Source organism: Corapipo altera, unplaced genomic scaffold, assembly GCF_003945725.1.
Source record: "Corapipo altera isolate COAL_440 unplaced genomic scaffold, ASM394572v1 64, whole genome shotgun sequence".
In the NCBI taxonomy this organism is placed as follows: domain Eukaryota; kingdom Metazoa; phylum Chordata; class Aves; order Passeriformes; family Pipridae; genus Corapipo; species Corapipo altera.
In genome coordinates, this window is record NW_020884893.1 from 11,868,506 (window position 1) to 11,894,454 (window position 25,949).

General features: G+C 43.6%; 1 protein-coding gene across 1 annotated transcript in view; it reads right to left on the reverse strand.

Moving 5' to 3' along the window:
• TOP1 (DNA topoisomerase I) overlaps positions 1 to 25,949 on the reverse strand; it is a 65,550-nt gene that overhangs the window by 18,285 nt on the left and 21,316 nt on the right. Inside the window, exons 3-8 of the mRNA XM_027645962.1 lie at positions 18,099 to 18,201; positions 8,269 to 8,395; positions 7,632 to 7,690; positions 4,822 to 4,917; positions 2,893 to 2,968; positions 1,891 to 1,988 (exon numbers count right to left, since the gene is read on the reverse strand). Of these exons, the coding sequence (XP_027501763.1) occupies positions 1,891 to 1,988; positions 2,893 to 2,968; positions 4,822 to 4,917; positions 7,632 to 7,690; positions 8,269 to 8,395; positions 18,099 to 18,201 (559 nt within the window). The remainder of the gene's footprint in view (positions 1 to 1,890; positions 1,989 to 2,892; positions 2,969 to 4,821; positions 4,918 to 7,631; positions 7,691 to 8,268; positions 8,396 to 18,098; positions 18,202 to 25,949) is intronic.

Here is a 25,949-nt window from a genome sequence, read left to right on the forward strand (position 1 = left end):
GGTGTGAGAAGGAGCTGAAGTTGCTGCACACGGTGAGGAACGAGGGCAAGGCCTTGGGCTCATCCAGCATCAAGGATGCACAGAAGGGGGGAGGAGAGTGCTCCAGGCAGCAAGCACTTGAGGAAGTAGCCAAAAAAAGGTATCAGGCGTTCAGAAAATTGACTCAGATGGAACATAAAATGCCCTTAAGAGACACAAGTGAAGTGCAGATGAAACCCTGTCCAGGAAGACACGCTATACAAAGCTGCAGATGGATGACAGGAGCATCAGCAGAAGGATGCAGCTACCTAGTGCCAAATTTTGCAAAACATGCTTTCCAAGGCAGTTTTCCTCAGCAGAAAGCACAGACTGCAGAGCTTAACACAGCTCCCAGGCAGGTGAGGGGGGAACAGCACAGCTCTCAGTAAAGGTTTGCTGCTCAAGGATACAGAGCTGGGATAACAGAATATTAAGTTAGACAGAACCAGCAAGGGCAGCTGAGACAAAGCCAAACAGACAACGGATCATTAAGGCTTAAAGAGACCTTCTGTAGCTTCCCATTGCTTCATGTTCCTGTCGTTTGTTAATGTTAAAGCACATTAAAAATATGCCATCAAAGGGACTGAGAAAAAAATGGGATTGCTCAGGAAAAAACCAAACAAACAGAGAACTTCTGGGGAGGGCTTGAACCCCAAATTTCTAACAGAGTATTCAAATAAGAAAAAGATGCAAGGACTGATGTTCTGAGGAAGCTGTGACAATAAAAGAGAAAAATGCAAAACTACAAACACCACAGAAGATTCTTTTCTTTTTAAAGATGAAGCGATAAGAGTGACAAGAAAGGGGTAAAAGACTGAACCTGAAAGGATTGAAGAAAATTGTAAAGACATTTCCCAACACTATAGATCTGTTAAAAACAGCCAAATGATCTGAGAAAAGAAAATGCTCAAGGAAACATCATCCCCAAAAGGTCATAAAAATAAAATACAGGAGTGCAGAAAACACACATGCTTTTAAGAACTACATATGCATTCAACTGAGGGAAGTACTAAAGCTGAAACTTCAAAACACACAATTATAGCTCCTCAAATCCAGCTATAACAGCTTAAATGACTGTGGAGAGTTAAAAAAATCCAGCAGGTTTCTTACACAGAGCACTACTGATGCAGCACAGGTCTGTCTTCCAAATGAACCCCAAAGTTTAGATTTATTTTACATAGTTTCTAAAAAATAAATTTAAAAGTGGGCGAAAGCACAACTTCAGTGATGTTACTTTAGAATATTGGGCAAGACAGGGAATGTTTTCCACTCAAAACTTATTTTCAGAATTCATTTGCCAAACAGCCTGAGCTTAACTGGTCACTTGACTGACTTTCATTTGTGTGCCAGCAGCAGGAGCAGTTTTGAGGGGCACAGTTGACACCAGGCTAGAACAAAAAGGTGGACACCCACTCATGCTGTACCTCTATAAAACACAGATAAATTCTACCAGAATACTTGTTAATATATTTGCACTTATTAATATATTCCTGCTGACATCCCCAAGCCTACAAACTTCCATACTGCTCTGAAGAGTGTCAGCACAGAGGAGGTTCTGGGCACAAGAATATTGGTATCTGATCATTATGGGCAGCCTCTACATGACACAGATAGGGAAAAAAACCATGAACAACCCCACAGAAAACTGACTTCCTCTTTTAGGGATATCAAAAAGGTATTTCACTTCTACTTCAGAGGATGAACACAGTGAATGAGATATTTATTTAGAGCTTACCAGAACGTAAGCCAATTATTCAGAACAAATCCCCATGAATCAACAGAAGAGAAAGCCAGATGTGCTTACTCAGCCAGCATGGGAGGTACAGGGAGGTGCAGGTGCAGGGGGAGCCTACAGCACTGACATATAGTTACCATTTCCATTTCTGCTCCTCTTCTTTTTTCGGCTTCTTTCTCTTGTCCGCATCAGGGACTTTCTTATCTTTGCTTTTAATTTTCTTTGCTTTGCTGTCCTGCAAAATGCATAAGAATCTGTTAGTACAAGCTACTGTCTTTCCCCACTCCCTGAAAAGATGTGTTAAAACTAAAAGACTGTCTCTTGGGCTACATAAGTGCTGAATTCCTGTGGCTTCACTGCATAAACGTGCTCTTAGATCATCCCATTAAGTCAGTGTGCTGATGTCCCACTTCAGCTTTAAGCCAAATTCTTTTACTTTACACTTGGGACATGCTAAGTGCACACAGCCAGTTTTTCTTTCCCACCTGATAAGGGGCAAGTCTGGGCCATGGTAACAGGATTGCTTAGTTACAGAACCTCCCTCCCTGGCCTGCACTGGTGTGTCTGGTCTGGCAAACACCAGGCACACTGTGAGGTGGCTTCTGGGATTATATTGGTGTCTGCTCAGTGTAGAGACACCTCCTTTGAAGGGAAGGGAAGGTGCCAGGAGGTGCCTGTACCATGTGCCTCCAAGGGTGTCTTTGCTAGACATGGAGTGCAGTTTGTTAGTCTCAAATCATGGCTAACCTGTCTTTTGCAAGTCCCTCTCCAAAGACATTTCTTTATGCATCCTTCTAATCTCTGTTTCATCTCCTCTGCCTCTGAACTGTGCCACATCACCAGTGCATGTTGTTAGTGAGGCTCCTCTGTCCTCTGACAGCTGCTTAACAGAAGGACTGTGAATTGCCTGGAACAGGCTGGAAGTTCATATCCAGGAGGCATCTTCTCCATCCCTTGTCTTAAGAGTAGGAAAGAAAGTTTCCCTAACTTTTTGTACATTATGGCTCAGATAAGTTCACCTGCCCCATAGGTGGGGATCTACCACATGCAGCTGTCCCAGATGAAATTCCCCCTGCTCTGTATAATTCTACACCAAATAGTCTGGTTTTTCTTGATCATAAACTCATCTTTCATATTACCTCTTCTTCCTCTTGTTTCCTTTTCTTTGCTTTCTTGATGTCTTCTGTTTTGATTTTCTTGGGTTTGTAGTCAGCACTAAGAACAAAAAGACTTGCTGATAAAAGCAATCCATTTCCCAGTACAAATAATAAAGAGAAGTCATACATATACAAAGTTTGTGTGCACAAGTTCTCAGTATTTCTGGTATACATAACTTCTAAAGAAAATCATTTCATGTCCCGCTCTCTCAGAAGACTCAATAATCCCCATCCAGTACAGCAGCCTACAAAACCTATATCCATGAGCTGTTACTGTCAATACCTCTCCATAAGTTTTAGATGCTGAAGCAAACACCGTCCTTGATGAAGAATCAACTCAAAAGCATCATCAGCCACCCAGTGATTACATGGGATGGGATAAATGGGTAAAACCCGAGTGGCATGTTCTATCCCAATTCTTTTTCCAGTCATCAGTATGGGATCTACCCACAAGACTCACCTTTTGCATCCCCCAGTAGTTCAAACAACAGCAAAATTGACTACTGGCAAATTACATCATCACAGAAACACAACCTAGTTTCCAATTACATTGGAAAAGACTTCTGAGATCACTGAGTCCAACCCATGACCAAACACCACCTTGTCAACCAGGCTTGGGTGTTGCTTGGGAGAAGAGCCTGACCCCTACCTGGCTCCACCCTCCTGTCAGAGAGCTGTAGAGGGGGACAGGGTCACCCTGGAGCCTCCTCTTCTCCAGGCTAAACAACCCCAGCTCCCTCAGCCATTCCTCACAGGACTCATGCTCCAGGTCCAGCTTCCTCACCAGCTGCAATAGGAAGTTCTCTTCCTCACACTCCAGGAACCTCCTAGACTGGCTCCTCTCTGCTGTCTTGTGTTTCCAGCAGATATCCAGCAGCTTAAAGTCTTCCACAAGAACAAGGGCTGATGAAACATCAGCCAGCTGCTTATGGAATAGTTCATCCACCTCTTCACCCTGGTTGGGAGGTCTGTAACAGACTCCCCCCAGGATATCTGCCTTACAAGCCTTCCTCCTGGTTCTCACCCATAGGCACTCGACCTTATTGTCACTGTCCATGAGCTCTATCCACTGAAATCTCTCCCTAATGCACAGAGCCACCCCAATGCTTAATCTTTCCATTGCAGACACGAGATGGGAGGACACACAAAACTAAACAGAAGGCATCAAATGATTACACCAAAGAAAAGATGTCCCACCCATCTCTCTTGGAAACTGAGACACACCACATAGGGACAGAATGCCACCATGGTTAAACCCTTCCCACCCTTTAATCCCTGACTGCTAATAAAGTCAAACTATCTAAAGAGCTGGTTGGACACAGTGACAGATCACAGCAAGATGAAAATGGGCCTGTATTTCACTGGGTAGGTTCCTGTATCAGGCAAACATCATGTGTGCTTTTCTTCTGATTTAGAGACAACAATCCTCACCATAACCCACGACACATTCAGACTCCAGGCAAACCATGCTAAGCAGTGCAGGCAAAGCTCCCCCCACCTCCAAACAGGCTGACAGTGCATTTTCTGCCTCTTGTGCAGTTATTTCCTCACCCAACAGAAACCACTGCAGCCACTTAGCTACACCAATACCTCACTTGCTCACATTTCTGTTTTACAATCTTCATTGCTGTCCTTATCTGCCTTCTGGGTTTCTTCTTTTTTATTTACTAGTTCTGCAACATTTCCCAGCACCATCTGCAGAAGCAGGTAATGGCATTTTGCCTGGCACACCACAAATACCATCCCTGCCCTGCTCAGATAACCTGTAACAGCATAAGGAGTCTGGTCTCAGACCTGCAGTCACCCAGCTGAACAAGTTCATGCTGCTGACCTGAAATCCCACCTGCTGCCTCAATGTTCTCTTTTTGAAACTAAAGGCAAACATCCAAGTCACCAACACCCATGACTTACTCATCATCTTCTCGAGGTCTCTTCAGGGGTTTGGAGTCCTCTTTAGGAGATGCATAAAACCCATCATCATCTGGTTCATCTTTAATACGTGGTGGACTACAGGGAGAAGCAAACAAACATGGTTCTAACTTCAAAGAGGATGTTTCTTGGAAACCAGCAACAACTCACTTTTTAAGAAATAATCTTCTGCAAAATAGGCATGTCTTCCATGGAATGTGCTGCCATCTTAAGACCCTGAGGACCTGGGAGGTGTCATTCTCTGAATACTCACAGACACTGCAGAGAGTCATTCAATACCTATTGAATTGCCATTTCTCAAGCAACATCAATTTCCACAGCTCAGAGTTCAGTTTGTTTCTTTGAGGTTTTCAGTAAAAGCAACTGTAGCTTCCAGCACTTATACACTTCAAAACAAAATGCGTGTGTGCAGTCAAATACAGGATGTTACTTAGTTTCAACTCAGTATCTTTACTGAGCCTTCTAAGAGAGAAAAATACTACTGCCTAAACAAAGGCTTGAAAGCTATTCCCCGGGATATTTTCGCAACTAAATATTGAGGCATGTGAAAACCAGAAAAGGAAACAAAGATTTGGCAAAGTTCAATTGATCAGTCTCTCTTTACTGTCCAAACTGTGGGAAGCAAACAATCCTGTCCCTTTCAACAGACCACAAAGTTAGGCTCAATGTTTTCAGCCATAACGTCCCAAGACACTAGTAAAACAAGAAAAAAACCAGAGTATGAGTGCAAGAGAGACTACTCCCTTAGACAAACTCATTATTTCTAAATTTCACAGAAGCACTGCACTGATCTTCATAAAGAAAAAGATGTCTCAAAGAGTCCAAAATTACATCTTGAAGCACTTAGTGCCATCTTGGGCTTCCTTACTCATGTTCCATCAGCAATTTCTATATCAAATGGACTCTGCTTCCAAGTCAACACGCGGATTTTGCAACTGGATGGAGTGGGAGAAAAAAGCAGCAGCATTTTCAGCTTCACAGACCACAGGCAGCAAGAGGCACTCTGGAGTTTCATGTCAGCTGGCAACGTGTCCATGAAGCAGAACAAGGCAGTTTGCTCCTGCAGAGCTCTAAAGCCTCTGCAGTGCTGGAAGCTGCAGCTCAGGGGAGAGAGACACAAACTGCTCTCAGAAACCATTTCTGTTGCATCTCCTGTAATTAGCTAAGACACGAGTCTGCAGCACGGAGACAGTTGCAAAACATCCATGGAAAAAGAGGTGTTTGTCCCATTTAATGTATTATCCCTTCCAGGCAGAAATGTAGAACTACTGTGTGTAAAGTTGCCAGGAATTTTATCTAGTCTATTTAAACACTGAAATGTTTCACAACATTTTGTAATGGGGGAAAATAAAGTTCTATGAAAAGAAAGGAGATGTGTGACCGAGCTGAACCTTGCATTGCATTGTTTCCAAGGCTGTAACATTGCTCATCATACCAAGTCCTAAGGAAGAAAATCAAAACCATCTGAGTGAGGACATTTTTTTTTTCTGGAGAACTTGTAAAAGAACATTTGGGCAGGAAAAAAAAAGGAAACAAATACTTTAATGTTAGCCAGCATTTGGCCCTGAAGAAGGCACAATTGTGATGGCTCCTCCAGGTTTTTCTCAAACACGTGAAAAATTGCTCTTGGACCTAAAGAGGAATCAGTTACCTTGATAAGGGAACATCCAATATCCCCCGTGATATTGGCACAATTGTGCAATTCTGCTGAACAGCAAAGGCTAGAAAGCCATTAACTGTCTGCTACACCGTGAAACACCTAAATGTCATCACATGCTACTTCCAGAGTATCCCCCCAAGGGCCTGGAGATGGCGCCTCTTCCCTGTGCCAAGCCCAACTCCTTCCTTTGCATTTTTAAATAGGAGCAGGGAAACGAAACAGATGGAGGAACTCATGTCAAAAGGGCACATTCAAAACACAGAGAATAACTAACAGGCTTGGACCAGACAGGTGTCTTCTCCCCACCTCTCTGCATCCACAGAACATGCTAAGACTGGAAGGATTTTGTTTGTTTTGAAATTTTTTTAAGTGATTAATAAAACTAGACACGTGACTGAAAGCTTTTCCTGACTAGCAAATCTGGATGTCTGCACCCACCATAAAACTGACCTTCAATAAGTCAGTGGACTGGATACAGTACCCTAAAAATAACCAGTGGCTGGATTTAAACAAGTCACAAAGATCTTGGTCAACTATTAAGAAAAAAGTACTCTTCTATCAATTACTTACTTCAGGTTTTTAATAAGACTACTTAGTAATGACTGATAGAACACAAAGTCCAGGAGGCTATTGCGGGAATTTAGTACTAGAGTAGGACATCTGTGTATTTCCTGAGGTACTTCTGATTTTACACATCAGTCCTTCCTCCTCACTCCTTGCAAAGGCTTTACAGGGCAGTCCCGTGCAGCAGAGGCAGTCTGGACTGGCTGTGCTGGGCCCTGTCTCCAGCAGACTGCCTGCAGGGGTCAAGTCCAAATTTCACCAGAAGTTCTTTCAAATCCAGCTACCAATATTCCCACAGTTCAGTCTGTCCTTGGCTGAGAATTCAGCTCCTTAACACTCAGACAAACCCAGCATGTGTGGGCAGACACCAGGTACCCCCCAGCTCCCACCTCCAGTTACTGGGTGAGCAGATCTACCAAGTCCCATAATTGAGAAAAACATACATATCTTCTAAAGGGGTTAAAAGTGTTCCAATTTTTTCCCAGGATCAAGTGAGAGGAGTCAAACACTGAGCATCTAAGAAAAGTCAAACTGCAGCTTTCTGCAGACCATAGACCTGATTTCTTACCTGGAGAAACCATTTTCCTTTTCCTTCTTTATTTTTATATCACCTGAAGATGATTTCATCTGAAAAACATAAAAAGTAGAAGCTGATTAGCATTGCCCAGAGCACTTTATGTTTTTCCAACATACAACATAGGCAGGGTATTTAATCTGCAGAAGGAACCAAAGGGCACTGTGACCGTATTCATCCCCTGTCGTCCGTAGTGACCTACATGGACAGACCAAAAAGGCAACATTTTCTGCAAGTTTTAGTCAATTCAGTATATTCTGGCCCTCCAGTTTCTACAGCAGATTGGAGTTAAGTATATAGTTCGTCCTTGCATGGACTGAATGTGATCTAAGATTTTTCTCCCTTGTCTCTGAACCAAAGCTTGGCAAAGTGAAAAGTAAGAGGGGAAAAATGTGGAGCCAGCAGACACAGCTCCACTGTGGAACTGTTTCCACTCACAATACCTGCAGTAAAGCCCTTATGAGTTCATATCTAGCACTCCACAAAACAAGGGTCTGGGTTAGCACTGGGATAATTCTCTCCAGGTTGATAAAAACTTGGAAGTATAAGCTAAATCTAACCCACCGAGTTTGTACCACTCAGCAGCTTAAGCCAGACTCATCCTCTTGTCTCTCCCACAGGAGACACCCACCTTCTCTTCCTTTCTCTTCTCCTTGTCTTTATCTTTGTGTTTGTCTTTGTGTTTCTCTGAGCTGCCATCTTTGTGTTTGGTTTTCTCCTTGTCTTTGTGTTTCTTTTCCGAGGAATCTTTGTGCTCACTGCAAGACAAGAGAGCATGTTTGCAGAGGGGAACACAAGGAGATTTGACTAATACAGGCAATTTCCAGCGGTAAAGAGTCACGGGTTTTGATGATTGGAAACCCTAGAAAACAAGGGATTGCCTTAACAGGAAGATCCACCACAGTCTCCTGTCACCCATCATCCACTCTCCTTGGGAGAAGGGGAACAGGAGAGGAACGTACCACAAAACCACAGCTGCCAAGCCTCTGCTCGGGAAAATCCCCATCAGCCTGGACTGCTGAGGAAATCCACAGCTGTAACACTTAAAGCTCAACATTTTAGGATGAATTCCCACTGCCTCTGCTTTCCCCCTTTCTCCTGCTCCATGTAAAAGGTCACTGGAACAGAGCCGCCAGTCCCGGCAGTGCCCGTGTCAGCTTTTGCTCAGACAACAGTTTGTCATTGTAGCAGCTCTCATCTCTGGAACTTGAAGAGAAAACCGCTGATCTCTATTATTCTCAAACAGATGGGAAAACCAGAGCAAACAGGATATGTGATGTCCTTGTGTTTATGCAAAGTCAAACAGAAAAGGCAGGAATAATGCTGCAGTCCTCAGTCGGAGCTCTTCCATCAGCTGTGCTCACCACCACAGCCAGCCCAGCTCTGCCTGGCTGAGACAGCCCCATCCTCATGGCAAGAGCCCAACAAAGGTGTTTCCAACTGAGAACTGGTCTGCTGCTACTCTGATGTTATGGATAACAGCACTGAGAGTTTAAATGCCTCAATTTTTTAGTCATAACAGAGGAAAAAACGCTCCCAAGGAGAAGAAAATCAACCTTTACTATTTTGCTTCTCCCCCCTTCTGATTTTTGAGACATGGGGGTAAATTTGCATCACATTTCCAAGCTTTTCTTATCAACCAGAAAGACACATATATGGCTGTTTTCAAATGGAAGTGAAGTTTCTCGCAAGATCACTTTGACCCTTGAAGCCAGAAAATGAGGAAATGCTCTCAGGAGACTCCGGATAGAGACACAAGGATTAGCAGCAGTGGTGTGAATGCCAAGCAGCAAGCCTGGCACTTCTACAGGCCTTCAATACACACTTATATGGCTGTGTGGACTCCCTGAGGTCACTCAGGGCTTTAGCAAGCCGAAGGCACGGTGTGAATCAGCGTGGACAGGCACCAAGCAAGCTGCCTTCCTCACATGGGCTGCTCACAGTCTCCCTCCTCAGCACCTGACTCCCATCACTACTGTTCCCTGGGATGCCCTGCTTCTCCTCAGGACCACACAGAGCTGTACAAAGCTTTACTAGAAAAAGGCAGTTTCCTTGTTTCAGTTATTTCTATGCTCAAGTGCAAATCCAAACCAATTGAGGTGAGCACAGCCCTGAAAAACAGCAGGCCTGGAACACCGAGTAAGAGCATGATTTTTAAAAATTATACAGTCTTTGAGACTTCATTCTCTCATAAAAAACAGACTGCAAAGGGTTGGATGTTCAAGGGCTACAGAGAGCAAGTAGCACATTACCCTGCTCCTGTAAAGCCTGAGTGTGATTAAGAGCAAGGGAATCACAGTCACAGACACACAGACCCACACCCAGCTGTGCAGCTGCAGAGTGAAGTCCTATGTGGATGAATGGACCTGCCAAAGGTTTAAATAATTCAAGCTCAGAGTAGCTTGAATAATAACACTCCAACAAATATACACTGAATAAATTGATAAACCCACTGCAATAAATACACACGGGCCTTCCTAGGCCATGCAGTTAAAGCACAAAAATCCATCCTCAAAGGAAATCAGTACATTCACACACTGTATCACATTAAGAGATCAGCAGGAGGAGAAACCAGCTTCATTTTAACTCTCTAGCACTCTCTTCATACAAGACCATGAAAAGATATCTAAACATCAACTGACACTCCAGAAATTCTTGCAGACAGACACACAGCACCACATGTTGCCTGTGAGCAAAGACTCAACAACTGCAGACTATTCTTGCCCAGCAGATCGTGTTGGGCACAGTGTGCTCAGGACATGTGGGGACATACACAGAACATCCTGACACTGAGCTGGGAAATCCACACTGTGCCTGCTCAGATTTGTCATCCCGGTTTCTGTATCCTGTTTATTCATCAGTATGTCAAGCTGAAGACACCTATTTAATTTTCCTTTGCTCCAACCAGATTCATTGACTGTCTGAAATCAGAAACCTCACAGGCTACTAATAATTTTTAAACTCAGTAAGGTCTGGAAATGCTGAGCTGGTATCTTGCACTTGCATCTCTATATTAGGTACCTCATTTGCCAAAGATTTCAGTTTAACAATTGAAGAGGTATCTCAACCTTCACATATATAAATCAATATTCATAATAATAATATTCAATGCCAATAATCATCCGGCCTTCATGTATCAATCCAAGGTGTGGCTGCCCCATCCCTGGGAGTGTCCAAGGCCAGGTTGGACAGGGTTTTGAGCAACCTGGTCTAGTGGAATGTATCCCTGCTTGTGGCAGGGGGTGGAACAAGATGAGCTTTAAGTTCCTTCCAGCCCAAACTGTTCTATGGTTCTGACATACATGAAAAATCATAGCAAACACACACACTCAAGGCTCAGACCCATTTTGTTCTTTGTAAGTCTGCTTGTGTTTATTTTCTGACTCTTTCTTGTTCTTATTTGATATTTAAATCCTACCTGAAATAACATGTTTTACTCAGACACTAATTTGCATCTTCAAAGCACGGTACAGGTACACACTGCAATCACTGGAGTTGGTGCTTTAGGGTAAAGTTCATGGCAGTGGCTGTTGCTTGGAAGTTCAGAAGAGTAAAAAAAAAAAAAAAAAGACAGACAAATGTTTAGCTTTTCCAAAGAACTGTACTCATTCTCAATAGCAGCCAAAAACTCTACCTTTCAGTATGTGAGCCCTGGGATGTACAGAAAGCACAATTAAAAGCAAATTAATAGATGGCAATCTACATCTGCAAAGCTAAGATTGAAACTAAAAGACCATTGTGTTGGCCTACAGAAGCAGAGACAATTTTTGTGGGTGCTGAATGCTTACAGACTACAGCTGGAATAAAAAAGTGCTAAAACCTTCAGACACTTAGGGTTGCTTAAGCAGATGCTCAAATAACATCCCTCTTGAGAGTGAGTAAGTGGCCACCATTGAAAAGCTGTCATGTAATCTAATCTAAAGCTCAGATTTTTCAGCATCAGAGCCAGAATCAAGAAGTCTGGATTCCTGACTCAGTCTTGGTTTTTGGTTTTATTTTGGTTTTATTTTTTAATCACAAGACTATCCTTCCCCTTTGCTCTGCAGTGAGCAGTAAATTTCTCACCCAAGCAGTGTGGGCTCAGATAACCCAAGGAAACTCTGTCTCTAGTTTCACTCTGCAGCTTCATTTTCCAAAGATCAGCACTGGCCTGGCCCTGAGGTCCTGCTGCTGCTGCTGCTCCTGGTGCGTGGAAGAAATTCCCTAGATAAAAATCTGATTTTGTGTACTACTAGCTCCAATGTTAAGAAAGAGCACAAATTTCTCTCCCTTATTTGTCAGCGGCCTGGCTTGTCAGTCCTACATGTTTTGAGACACTGGACCACAGCTCTGACTTCAACAGCTCAGTCCCAAACTTGGACGTTGTGCATCAAGGCTTGTGCTCCTCCTCCCTTGGAGGGCTGGAAATCTGCATCTCCCAGAAAAGCTCACTTGGAAATGAGCTGATAAAGGCCTCGAGCAACAATCCTGAGAAGAGAAACTTATTTTCTGCAGCAAGTTGCTCAGATATTGACTTCAGTCAAGCTGAGCTGCTTTGGTCTTTCATTTGGCTCAGATACCTATGTGAGCCTCCAGGAACACAATTTAACCACCACACTAATCTCAAAAGAAAAGAGAAGGCAACAGCATGCCAACCTTACCCTGAAGAAGGAGTTTCAGCCTTCTATCAGAAGGCTATTTCCAGAAACCCCAAAGCTAATATTAGGAGGGAATGGGAACAATTTAAAGATCACAAGTCTGTCTTCCTGGTCAATTCAAAGCTGGGGGAAAAAACACACTTTTCTTTAAAGAAACCAAGCAAAATGGTCTCAAGACTGCATGCACACTGCTAATTTCATCTTCATTCATTTTTCAGGGCACTGTGGATCCTTTGTTACCTTTCTTGCACATACCTCTCTGCCAACAAACCAGCCTGGAGTCATGGAAGTAGGACAGCAAAACCCCCATAAGATAGAGGGAAGCTTCAGGGGGAGTTAGCCTGAAAAGAGGACAACTGGATCATAGCAACTGCTCATTCCCAGCCCTGCTGACAAAATATCTTCCTTGTCCCCCAGACCACTGCAGCTGAACCACTGCAACAGCACTCAAGAGTTTTGTACCTCTTGAAGGTGTTTAATGCTGACAAACCTGCACTGTTTGTTTTTTTTTAAGGTAACAAAGTATAGCAGGAGATCATATTAACACAGGCAGAACCAGGGATTACATCATTTACAGAGGTATTGTAGTAATGGCTTAGTTCAGACAAAGGGCAGGTGAGTAGAAACCATCTCCTGAAGCACTCCATCCTTTCTGCCAGCTTGCTTACTGCCTTCCATTTCGAGGTTTGGTGTGAGCAGGGACACCCAAAGCTGTGAGGAGCTCAGGCTGAAGTGCATGAAGCAGTAACACACCAGAAGCAGCTATTTCCCTCGTAAGCATGGATCTATTTTCCAGTGAGGGAGCCTGCAGGAGGGAGGAGAGGGAGAGGAAGGGAGCCCAGGCACCTGGCAGCAGCTGCTCAGGCCATGGTCACATGGGAAAGTCACAAGTGGAAAGTGTTTCCAAGGAATGGCAGATGTGCAGATCACAGCTTCCTCCTCCAAGCTGCAACAGCTTTGCAGTAATTTAACACTGCATTCTTCAGGTGCCATTTATGCACGTTAATAATCCCTTCCCAGGCCCTTTCCATTCCAGCTTCAAAACCACAAGCTGGGAAGGATGCTTTATCTGAAGTGTCTCTTATTTCCTCTCTCGGCTGTAATTAGCTCATGACTGGGAATCTGCTACGAGCGAGCGCCAGCGCCGGCTGTGAGCGGCACTGAGCCCACTCGGGGGCTGCTGCAGCACAACTGAGGCGTAAAATAAGGGAGCTGTGATTTCAGTGCAACCCAAAAACACAATGGGGACAGAGCACCGGCCACGCAGCCCATGCCTCGTTTGACGTAACACAGCATTAATGGAAAGCCGGGATCGCGGCCAGGCCAGCGCGCACCGAGGGAGGGCTGCCCGCGCAGGGAGAGCTTCCTGGGCAGAAGCATCCCAGGAAAGGACATGTTTTCAGCTGGCTTGCAGGATTTGATGTTGTTAGAGGGTCATCATCTGGTATTAGAGGGAACCAAGATGTGAACGCCAATGGTTCTGCCGGGATTCTGGCAACACAACAAAACAACCTGAAACCATCGCTCCCCGCTGCGCAAAGGAGGCTTTGCACCAGTTTTCACAGATCAAGCCTTCAGCAAGAGGAACAAGATAAAAAGCTGGACAAATCAACAGATAAAAATTTTAGAAAGCAGAACGATCTTTGTACATTGAGACAAGGATCATGCTTAGCACATGCTCTCTATGGATGTGTGATAATTAAGTACACTACTAAATAAAAATTCTTACTACTGGAAAGCAGTGTCACATTAGAAAGCTGATCAGGATGAACTGCGCACTCAAATGGGGTATAAAAACAAACCCACCCACACCAGGGAACAGCAGGTGCTCAAGTCTTTTTATAAAATTGCCTTTTCTCCTACGTCAGGTATCCCTGCCTCTTCCTGCCCCCAACACACATCATTCCAAGCAGTTCAGCATCACATAATAAACCAGAGGAGGTGTGCAAGAAGTCTGAGCGGAAATTTATCTTCATCCATGACTAGCAAATGCCTGAAATCTGTGTTTTTCCTAGCGAAACCATAAATCCTACAAGACGCCAGTGACGATCGAGTCTGTGAATCCCTTATGTGCTCCATGCCTCGGTTCATCTCAAGCTGTGATCACAAGAGATTTAGTAAATGGAGGAAATATGCAACGTGACAGAAGATTTTCTTCCTGCAGCTCGGATGCCTGTCCTGCTGACAGCACGGATCAGCTCCCATTCCCTGTCACAGCCATCCCTGCTCTCCTCAGGCTCCTGGCAGCCCACACTCCCTGCTTGGAGCCCAGGACACCTGGCAGACAGACACCTGTTCCTGCCAACACTCCTGACCCCATCCCTAACAAGACTTGCCTTCAAAGGACCCATTATTCCATTATCTTCCATGGTCTACTTGTCTGAAATGCTCAGCTCTCACTGATCACAAACCTATTGCCACACGGGATTTGTTTCATTTTATTTTTTTAACCACTGACATTTATATTTAATGGATGTGTGTTAGATTTGTTAGGAGATTGGGAAGCACAGGGCTGAGAAGAGGAGCAAAACCATCCACTTTGCTATCAAGCAATCTCAATCAAGTAAAGGGGGTTTATTCTTTGATATGGATTTTTCTTAAGTGGTCTTTGTATTTTCTTTCCTTGAGGGGCGACAGGGAAGATCTGAGGCACACAAATGTTCTCTCCCAGTTTACTACAGCTGTAAATGAGTGGTTAAGACACAGAAATGTCATCTTGTGAGTGGGAGAAGAGGAAAGCAAGAACCAAAATTAAGAAGTTCTACATACCACTCCACACACTTCTGTCATATGAAATCAAAATTGTCTATTTTAGGTATTTTGGAGACTTATCTTGGCAGTTTAGATCCTTCAAAGACTGGATACAGGAAACATTTATTCTCCTGCACTGGAGTGGTTCTGCCTTCTTGATGCAGGTTTTATTTTAAAAGCCTTTTTAAAGTACAGGACAGGAAATGAAACTGTCAAAGTATTACAGACAGATACAAAAATGATCTGCTTCAAACACAACCACACACTGCTCTTCACTGTGCACAGGGTGCACTGTGCTTCTCAGAATGCAATCAGGGACTCTTCACACATAGAAAATGTCACAGAGGTACAAATTCAAGTCTCCCAGAAAACAGTGGCTTGGATTTCTGGTAAAGCACCACTCAATCTCTTTGAGAACCACCAAAGATACAGCACAGCTTTTGCAGTAACACAGTAGCTTTTCTGAAATACAGAATGGATTTTGTGAAGATTTACATGCAATTCTATAAATCCAAGATAAACTTTTCTAAAGGATTAATTCACAGCCTTTTATCAGGTGCTTTCAAAATTTCCCATACAGGTAAAAACCATTGCAAAAACCCACATTCTTGTTACCTTGAGAATTTTTTCTTCAATTTGTAACAGATTAATAGCTATTTTTCCACTTGCTTTTCACTGTCAAAGGAGAAACTTCAGTACAAGCAGGCAGGTTTTTTTTCCCTCCATACAATGGTCACTTAAGGTCTGATCCTTAGAAATTACTTACATTTATGGAATTACAGAATGACATTACAGGATGAGTCAAGGGATTTAGTGAAGAAATGTTTACATTTCAATTATTTCTATGAAGTTTGTGTTAAAAGTCAGCTGGTTTTACACAGCAAGCAGCTGTGTATGACCTGTGCATGACTGAGCATGAAGGAGGCAGTGAAGGCTTTGGAGCACTGCTGAAGGAGTGATCCAAACAGAGGAGCACCTGTGTGTCCATGTATGTTATCTTCCCTGAGAACCACCTCGAGATCTGATGATTCAGCACTGTAATACACTCATTTTTAAGGTGGCAGTTTTGAAAGGCAGAAACACTACAGAAGGGTGTGCTCAGCAGGGGGGGGGGGGTGAAGTCCCACCTTGTGTAGGGGCCTGAGGGGCAAAGCATTATTAGGTGATCTCTCCCCAAAAACACGCCTGGAACAAAACCCCTGCACAGGAAGGCACCCAGTCATGCCACCTCTGAGGGGGACCTGCTTTGGGACACAAGGATGCAGCATATGCTGTGCTCACAGGACAAATGAACACTCAAGGGAGGCATGAAAACAACCTGGAGCATCAGGCAGAGTGCCCAGAAGACATGAAGTCCTTCTCACAGGGACTGCAAGACAACACTGCAGGGAAGAAGGAAGGATTTCAAGATAAAGCACGATTGTGTATCACCTCCTGAGCTACACCTCACAAAACATCACAGCCATTCCATCTTCTTTCCACTGTGTTGGTATCTACTGTTTACAAAATCAGCTTCATGTTATGACCCATAATTAGTTCTTCCAGTTAAAAACACACTGACCATTTTTAACTCCTACACAAATGAAGTCAAATAATTAACGAATTTGGAAATTTAAAGACAGTGCTTACATTACTCCTTACAAAAGAATGCACTCTGCTAAGACTGGAGGGGAATGGTTTTTCAGTGAAGCAATGAACTCGTGGAAATGCCAGGCAGTTAGTTTTGGGGTGCATGCCTGATGACCATGAAAATGAAAACCAGAAATCAATGTAATATAGATGTGTGAGCAAAGAAGAGAGGAAAGAATGTGTCCAAAGCATTTCATCCTTCTTGTGTAAGCCAGTAAATGCAAGTTATTTGGCCTAGATTTTTCCCCCATCAATCACTTACTTTTAAAAAAAAAAAAAAAGACATTATGGAACAGTAGGCTTGTGTAACTTCTCAAAAGGTCACAGAAAATTCAAATCAAGTGCGACCCCAATAAAACAAACCCACTGCTCAGCACAGACTCCCTCCTCCTTTCCAAGTTTCTCTTTAATAGAAACCATTGTTAACACAAGCTTTTTTGTTCCTTTTTGGATGGTGTTATCACAGTGGCACAGCAATTGGTTAATACACTTGCTTGCCCACAGCATAAACACTCCCTGTCATTCACCAAGTGTCACACCAGACACTTACCCTCTGGGGACAGTTTTTCCAAGTTTTGGTCGGAATGGAGGCTCTGTGGCACTTGTGTGTCAGAACTTACAAGGAGGAAAACTCCTCTGAGTAACATCCTGTTTGTGACAGACTTGCCTTGTGCTCCACCACACCAAACCATCCCAGACAGACCTGCACATCCTGGTTCCTGCAGCTCACAGCCCAGGCCAGGACAGCAGCTGAACCATGGAATTCACCAACTCCAGAGCCATGGGCCATCCCAGAGTAACTCAGTGTTTATGTTCAATGTGGGTGCCATGGTGAGGGACTGGCATCAAACACCCTCCCCACACAGTGGCAGTGCAGTGCATAAACCACACAGCACAACACAGCACACCACCCTTTAAAATTCACCTGTAACCCAGCACAAGTTCACAGCACTCCCTCACTGAGAGGAGACAATCAGCCACTGTGGTGGCAGGCCAAGGACATCACCACTCTTCTGGGGATCATCTTTCCACACGCTTCTAATTGTAAGAAGACTTAGTAGCCACCTGGGGTTCACTGTGCTACAGCAGTGGGGTTTATACCAACATGTAAAGACCTGCACACTTCTGACAAACAACTGGAGCCACACACAGAACTGATCACTCTGCAGGAAGGTGGGGCTTAACTCGTTTTCAGCACCTCTGACAACACTAAGCTACAATAATCTTTCATACATTAGTAATGGTTCACATTTACAGACACACTGCTTCAGTCACCCCTATCAAAATGCAGGCAATGACAAAAATCAGGCTTAAAGCAGCTACAGTCACATAAACCCCACTCAAAATGTAACGATTCTGTACACATTACTGGAATTCTTCTTGTAAGACTTCATGTGCAATGCTGTTATTTAGCCTATGAGGACTTCATCAACTTTTTCCTTACCTGTTACTGTGCTTGGACTTTTCCCGGTCTTTTTCCTTGTCCTTCTTGTGCTCTTTGTGCCGGTGTTCTCGGTCTTTGTGTTTGTCTTTGTGTTTGTGAGAATCTGTAAGCAGAGAGACAAAACAAAAGAAATTAAACTGGGGGGAAAACTCCACACCTCCCTTGTGAACATCTAGATTTTTCCTCATCCTATACTAGTATTGCTGCAATTCAAAATCTGCAACAAAAATCTCAGTTTCAGAGGTCCTAAATGGATTCATTGTTCCTGCAACACAAGTTAATTCATCTTGGCAACAGCTGCATTTCCATGGTCTTTATTTCAACGACCCTTAAATGCTTTACAGACCTGAAGAAATGCAACCCTTCCATTCACTAGGTAAGTGTGGCTACAGCAAATTCAACCTTATTTGGCAGATGGGCAGCCTGGCCTCCTATGCCTCTAAGTATTTCACCTCAAATACATAATAAGGACACTAGAACAGAGCATAAAGCTGAAGTGCTAGGCCTGCTGAATCCCAGAATTTAGCTGTTACTTCCACAAGTATTTAGTCTAGACAAAGCATCCCTCCCCTCTCCCCACTCAGAATAAAAACCATTTTATTCTTATCCCCAAGAGCACATGACATGACAGGCAGACAGCAAGGAAAGCAGGGAGCAAGGGAGGAAGATGAAAAGAAAGGGTGGAAAGAAAAGAGGACTAGGAATTTTCTCTTCCTCTTCGGCAGGAGACACCTCCCTCTGAAAACATCCCCAGCCTGACAGCAGTATGAGCTGAGTTGGTGGTCACCCACCTACACAGGTTAGGGCTGGTCCCAACTGTGTGACAGGTCAGAAATGGGAGTTGGCACTCAAGTGAATCTGCCTGAACACAGTAATTTTATTGCTACCAGTTTCTACTCTGAGTGACATTTCCCACCCTCAGTGACAAACGCACTGTTCAATAAAGGCCTTTAAAGCACCAAGGAAACGGATTCAGGACAGAAAGAGCAATGCAGCTGAATTGTAAATAAACCCATTTACAGGCATTTTTAGGCCCTTAAATGTTCTTCATAAGCAGATTAAAAAGCAGATGAGGCTAAACTAGGACCTCAAACCCACCTCAAGAGGCACTGCCATTTACAGTCAAGGTCAGTGTGATGTTGGGGGTAACGTGTGCACACCCAAAGACTCACTCCAAGTTTTGTTTTGAACATGCTTCTTAAAGCAACCAAAATTAAGTAAGCTCCTCAGAAACACTGTGCTGGCTTTGACATCTGTTTTGAGATACTACACCAGAATTTCCACCAGATACCTTGGATGTAAGGCAGTAATGATTAATTAATTGTAAAGATGTCATGCCTCTGAAAAAGCTCCTATGCCTGCACTAAGAATAGGAAACTGCAACAAAAGGATTTTGTAACTTTCACAGGCACATGGGGAATGCACCACAGAGCCAGGAACAAGCCTCATCCTCCTGCCTCCAAGTCTTTCGCCACAAATTCATTTTTCTCCTTAACTGACAGCAGCTCTCGTACCTCTAAACATTCACACGGATTTAGTGGAAACAGACCCACGGTCACATTTCCACAGAACATGGTTTTAGCCTTTGGCTTTCTGTAACTTCAGGTATTGCTTTCAGACACCTGCAGTAAGACAACACAAACCTCCATGGGAGTGCTGACACTGCAGCCCCCAAGTTGCTTTCTGCACCTTCCCTCCACCCTCCAGAACTCGGAGACACTTCCAAGAGCTTTGGTGCCCACAGTGCACACATTTAAAGCACAAGGTTTAGTTTGCTATATTTTGATACACAGGCACGTGGCAGGTTATGTGAAACATTTGGTGTTCCAGCAGAAAGCACCTGAGAGTTTTCAAGCCCCTAAAGAGCAAAATCTCTTCCACGGCAGGCAGGGTGTGCTGGCAGCTCTGGCAAACTGTGTGGGGACCCGACACCCACCTGCTCTGAACTGCCAAGCAGCAATTTCCCCAAACCCTTCTTCCCACCAGGACGACACACATTTCACTGGTAAAAATGTTTCTTCAGTGCATTTCACACTTGTGATTCTTCAGTTCAGCCAGGAGCTGGAAGCTCTGGCTGTTTGCAAACTGCCTGGGGTTTATTCCACAGAGAGTTTACTCACTGATTCCTGCAGCGAACAGCCAGCTATTTACACTTGATGAATAGGTAAATTGCGAGAGAAATCATCCTGATGCTATACATAGAACTAGGTACAGGCACTGTATAACACACTGGCTTTTGAGGGAGGCACATACCAACACGGAATCAATTTTTTTTTTACCAACCAATCAATGGAAAACGTGTGTGACTGTGCTCAATGCTGTTCTCTTTAGAGCTTAGAGCCACATGATGACTTGTCACAAAAAAAAAAAAGAGAGCAGAAAACAGCACAATTTACCTTGATCACCATATTCCCTTCCAGCTGAGTTGTGCTTTACAGCTGAAATTAATATTTGCTCTTGCAAAGCAGCTCCAGGACTATACCCTGGAAGTGCTGGAGTCAGACATTTATTTCCTCAATCCTTGGCTCTGCTTACAATGATTTGGTATTTTCAGACAAACGAAGCAGCAAAAAAAGTGCCTGACCAGTTAAACTAGCTCTGCATGCTGGGATTTGTCATGGGACAGCTTTCCTTTGCTGCCTACCACAGGATTTCTTGCAAGAAAGTGTTTGTAGCACAGAGGTGTTCTGGCTCAAAGACAACCACAGTGCCTGGGGAACAGGAGGTCATGCACATGGTCTCAAAAGAAGGGAAAAGATGTCAAGGTAGGGGTATTTGGTGTCTCTCACACTGGACAACCCTTTACATTTAGTACTTCCATGGAAGTCTACCTCCCAGGCACATCTCCTAAGGGTTAAATTAGTCTGAAATATTTGCCTAGAATTCAGACTCCATGATGTTGCTTTCTGACACAATGCCATGAGGTAGGTTAAGAATGAAGACTTCAAAAGACCTTATTAAATAGTCTTGAACTGACATATGTATGTCCTCAGCAGGCATTACAGCTCTTGGTCTTTTTTTTGCTGAGGGTGGAGCTGGATAAAGTTCAGGAGACAGGCTCATTAAACAGGACAGAATTCCTCTTTTTTTTTTTTGGCATTCTACACAAAAAGCTTTGTCAGACTGGCTTTATCTAGGAGTGGAAGCTGATGGTTACTTGGTGGCTGACACGAAACAAGTTTAGCCATTTGTGTATCCACTTCCCAGGAACTGATGCAGCATCACCTCCGACTGAACTCCAGCAGCCGCCTGCATTGGGAACGGGGCCACCTCCCGCCAAGCCTCATCAGCACAGCAGCAATCAGGGGAAGTGCTCCTGTCTGAAACGTATCTTCCTCGATATATTTAGCATATTGATTCCTAGAAGAATCTTCCAGCCTCCAGTAACTCTCTCCCAGCTTGCAGCTGATTAGCAGTTGACTAAGTCCAGCCTCACATCAGCTACAGAAAGAGCTCTGACATTATCACACATCCAGACTTGTTTCCTGCCTTTTATGTCTTCCATTAAGCATGTCTGTTCCCTTTAACACTAAACAAGTAGATAAATACTACTCCTTCTCCAAGAACGTTAGCAAAATCCACTGCCTACTGTGAGCAAAGTTCAACCCCTCAAAAGCTCGTGTGACATTTAAACATTTCAGAAAATGCGAAGTCTCTCTTCAGCACCAAGGTTACGGCAGGGACAGGGGTTATGCTCACTGGGCGAGGATCCATTACCCCTGAGGCTTTCCCTTCAGTATCCTCTAACCCAAACAGAGCTTTTGGCATCTCTTCTGTTCTAGAAAGCTTGATGTCTCTGGCACTGGATCTCTGTCTGCTAACGCTGAGCCTGGTACATCTCCAAAAGATTACCGCAGTCCCTGTACTATTCCTGCCGTTCCCTGCACCTCCAACCATCACGAGCAGCTCTGCATTTTTGTTCGTTGATTCATCCTTTAACTCTGCTGGATTAGGAGGACGCTGATTTAAGGATGGGAAATGGTAAGCACTGCTGGTCTGTGGCTCTGTGCTGTTCCCCCGCCCTCGCTCCAGCGCTGAGCCCCCGGGGAAGGGCTGACTCATAACCCTATTTGCAATACTCGTGTGTACGGAGGACTGAGCAGGGCAGTTTTACTCTTTATCCAGGAAAGGAGCTCTAAAAGGTCAGGCAGCTCTAACTGCAGCATGGCAAGAACAGGGAGGAAATCAAAGCAAGCCTTTTCCAGCAGGGATTTGTCACCTGGAGAGGAAGAGTCCCGAGGGACAGCAAAGGTGAGCGGGTCCCCTTTCATAAGGAGAACAACCCCTGGTTTAATTAGTCTGGTGACAAAACAATTATGTGGGACTGTGCTATTTTATTCATCAGCCAAATTCACTTGCTTTAAAAACATTTTGAGCACCCGTCTCTGCCCACCTCCCAAAATACTATTTACATGTCACAGTCGAGGGAAGTCGGGCTACTTCCTACATTAATATTTCAGTTTTGACAGCAACTTTTCTAACAAAATACTGAAATCAGAGAGGGGTTTAAGTTCTTTTATGCCCAATCAGTACAGCTGTCAAGAGAGTATTGCTGGCACATGATAAAGGATGCTACAGATGCCATTTTATCCCACTTTTATCCCACTCCATCATTTTGCATTTGGGGGGGAAAAAGGATGTGAGCACAATCTGGTTCCTTCTCATTTCTCCAAAATTAAGCAAGATAGCTGTCAAATTAACACCTGGTAACCCCAATTTCTGGTCAACAGTAGCTTTTCCAGACAAATATTAGCCTTCCAGATTTGCTGCCTTTTGGTTCACCCTCTGAGTTTTTGTGGGCACAATTTGAATAGCTCATTAATCTGCTTAGAGAGAGGTTTATTTGTTCTTTCAAAATGTTTTACTACATTCTGGGGACAAGTACTTTTTGTATTTTCCTTCTGGTTTCAGCAACATCCCAATTTCTTTTCCTCTCATTAGACAGGCTAGAAATCCTTTACTGCTGTGTATGCTGGTATTTTATGTTTGAAGCTTCATCTCAATACTTCTCTACGCTGATGTCCAGAAAGGCTATTGAAGCTTTCTGGATTCTTGGGAACAAAATCTGTGCCCAAATCTGAGGGCACAGCATGAAAAATTCATCATGTTACCAACTAAGGAAAAAATTTTTAACTTCTTGCTGCCCCAGTAACACTTCTGCTTCAGGTCAGGGGCTGAAACTTCTGCCCTAAGTCCAACGCCTCAGTGTTAGTTATGTGCTACATGAGAAGCAAAGCAGCTCTCAAGGCTTTCAGGTTCCCTGGTGTGTACCAGTATTGTGCTCTCCCTCCTACTCCACTGGAAGCAGGAGCAAGAAAGCCCTTTGCTATCAGCACAGGGGACATGAATGATCAAACCAGCAGGGTCTTTTCAGCCTCTCCTCTGGAAAGGAGAAGACAGTCTTAAAAAAGACTTCTCCAGTTCCACTGCTAAATTATGCAGCCGAAAGGGAGGTAATTCTGTACCGCTGGATTAGCTTCAAAAGCTGGCCAAGTTCAAAAACTCCTGTCCCTGGAGGAATGGTCAGTCCCTTCTCTGCTGAAACACCATCTCCTTCTTACACCATGTACTCCACAACAGCCTTTTTACTATTTAGGCTGATTTCCTTCTCACTAGTTGCAATGCAAGAGTAAGCAATGGAAAAAGTCACTGTATGGCCTAAGTGAAACAATTTTAGGGATTTTTTTTTTTCCTCCCCCACAGGCTCTCCTCGTAAGCAGTCATCTTAAAATTCAGATTATCAGAGAAAGGCTTCTTACTTTCAAGTTACTTAAATCTTATAATTTCTTTACCATTTTGCCAAATCATATTACTTTTAGAGTTTTAACTTCTTATATGTTGGATATAAAGACTACTATTAAAATTATCACGGTTCAGTTGCTGAAATGATGCCAGGAAGGGCTACAAATGTTCAAACAAGTGACTGTAGTCCAAGGTGTCTAAAATATTATTCATATTCCTGGCAAAGAACATGTACTTTTGCCCTTGGCATCTGATCAGAATGGTTTAGTGCTGTGCTAACTTTTGCAATTCACAGATACCAGCAAGTGGAAAGAGCATAACATTCAGTCCTTATCCAAGATCTTTAACACAGATAGTGACAGGGTTACAGCAGATTACCTAAACAGGCAACAGTAATCCCATGTGAAAAGGTCACTCTATGAGTTCTGGTCGATTTATAAATCTCACCTGAGAGAGCAACCGCTGTGCTGAGATAAAAAAGCCCCTTTGCAGACCCCAAATGGCTCAGAACAAGCCCCATATGGAGAACGTGGCGTGGTCCAAGGCACAGGGGATCAGGACTCTCACTGTCAGACAGGTGATAACTCTGCATGAGTCACCTGACTTCACACGTTTTGATTTAACAATTTTAAAAGGATGTACAATAAATCTCACCTAACTAGTGTGGAAGAGGTTTGAACCTTTCTAAAATACTTGTATTCCAGCTAGAGGAAGTCACGTTATGATCGTGGTGTTCCAGCAATTGATTACACAACATTTCTGGAATTTATTTAAACATTTTATTTATTTAAAGACTGACATTGCTGTAGCCCAGAAAAGAGGAAGGAAAAGCTACTGGAGAGAAAACAGAGCTGCATCCAGGTATAGGTGACAAGCCCTCTCCCTATACAGCAGGGCAGACAAAGAAAACAGAACTGTATGTATGAAAGCTACACAAACTGAAAAACCTCTGTAGGCAGCCACAAGTGTCAAAAGCAGAAAACCATAGCCAGAAGGCATTGTTAGGAGAGATGATGGTATTGTGGATGATACACTGGAGCAGAAAACCATAATCTAAAATAAACTTCCCATGTGACACGGGATGTGTCACTTACTGGCCCTATTTACACAACTACAGAATACACATAAAACATCCCTGGGAAGGGATTGCAGGTCTGTTTGCTGTGCTGGTTTATTTCCACAATAACTCACTGCAAAACATTTGGATTCCTGAAATGAGAGAGACTGAAACAGCGAGGCCATGATTTGAGTGCCCCATAACCTAAGCCTGAAATTCAATAGCAGAAGAAGGATCTTGGTTTTCAGTCAAGAAGGGAAAGAAAGTACAATGAAACTGGAGCAAGACTGTCTGGCTTCTGCTTCCTCATTTAATAATGCCACATTTAATGCACACATATACATTTCAAAAGCAACTTGACACAAACCCCTTTATCAGTGTTTCTTAAGACAGCTCCACAATCAACACTGATACAGAAACCTAAGTCCTTAAAATCCTTCCTGAACTCGAATTCAAATGAAATAAATTACTGTGCTATCACAAGCTTATTTCACTTCAGGTGCCTTGCTGGGTCAGATGCAGCAGTTCAGACACCTCAGCAGTGCCCACTGTTTCTGTCCATAAAGCAGATAAAACCTGAGTTTTATATTTAATGAAAAACAGCTAAACTAACTTTGCCTGAAAACAAGGGGAAAGAATACTCTTGTTTGTGAACTAGCTCTTGGTTGTGAAGTTTGGGTCTGCAGTCATTCATTTTCTAATTATCTAAGGGAAGAAATGGGGGAGAAAAAAGGCGTGAACGTTCAAAAAGGGAGCCTGGGGGAGTACAGCAGAGCAACCAAATGGTTTTTCCTTTCTAAGGCAGGAACTTTATTACTAAAAGTAAAACTCCACCAGAGTGCATTCTTCCTTTTTCTAAGAGCTCAAATGAAGAAATAAAGCATCACTGAATAGATTTGAGTCCATTTATTTTCCATATTTACTCTGAGAGAAAACCTGTTCTGGGCTGAGCCAGAATCGACCACACCACACGGTAACCATTCTGCCAAAGCTTGAAAACCTAGTACTTTTGACAGAAACAGAGTAAAACCAATGACCTCACACACTTCAGC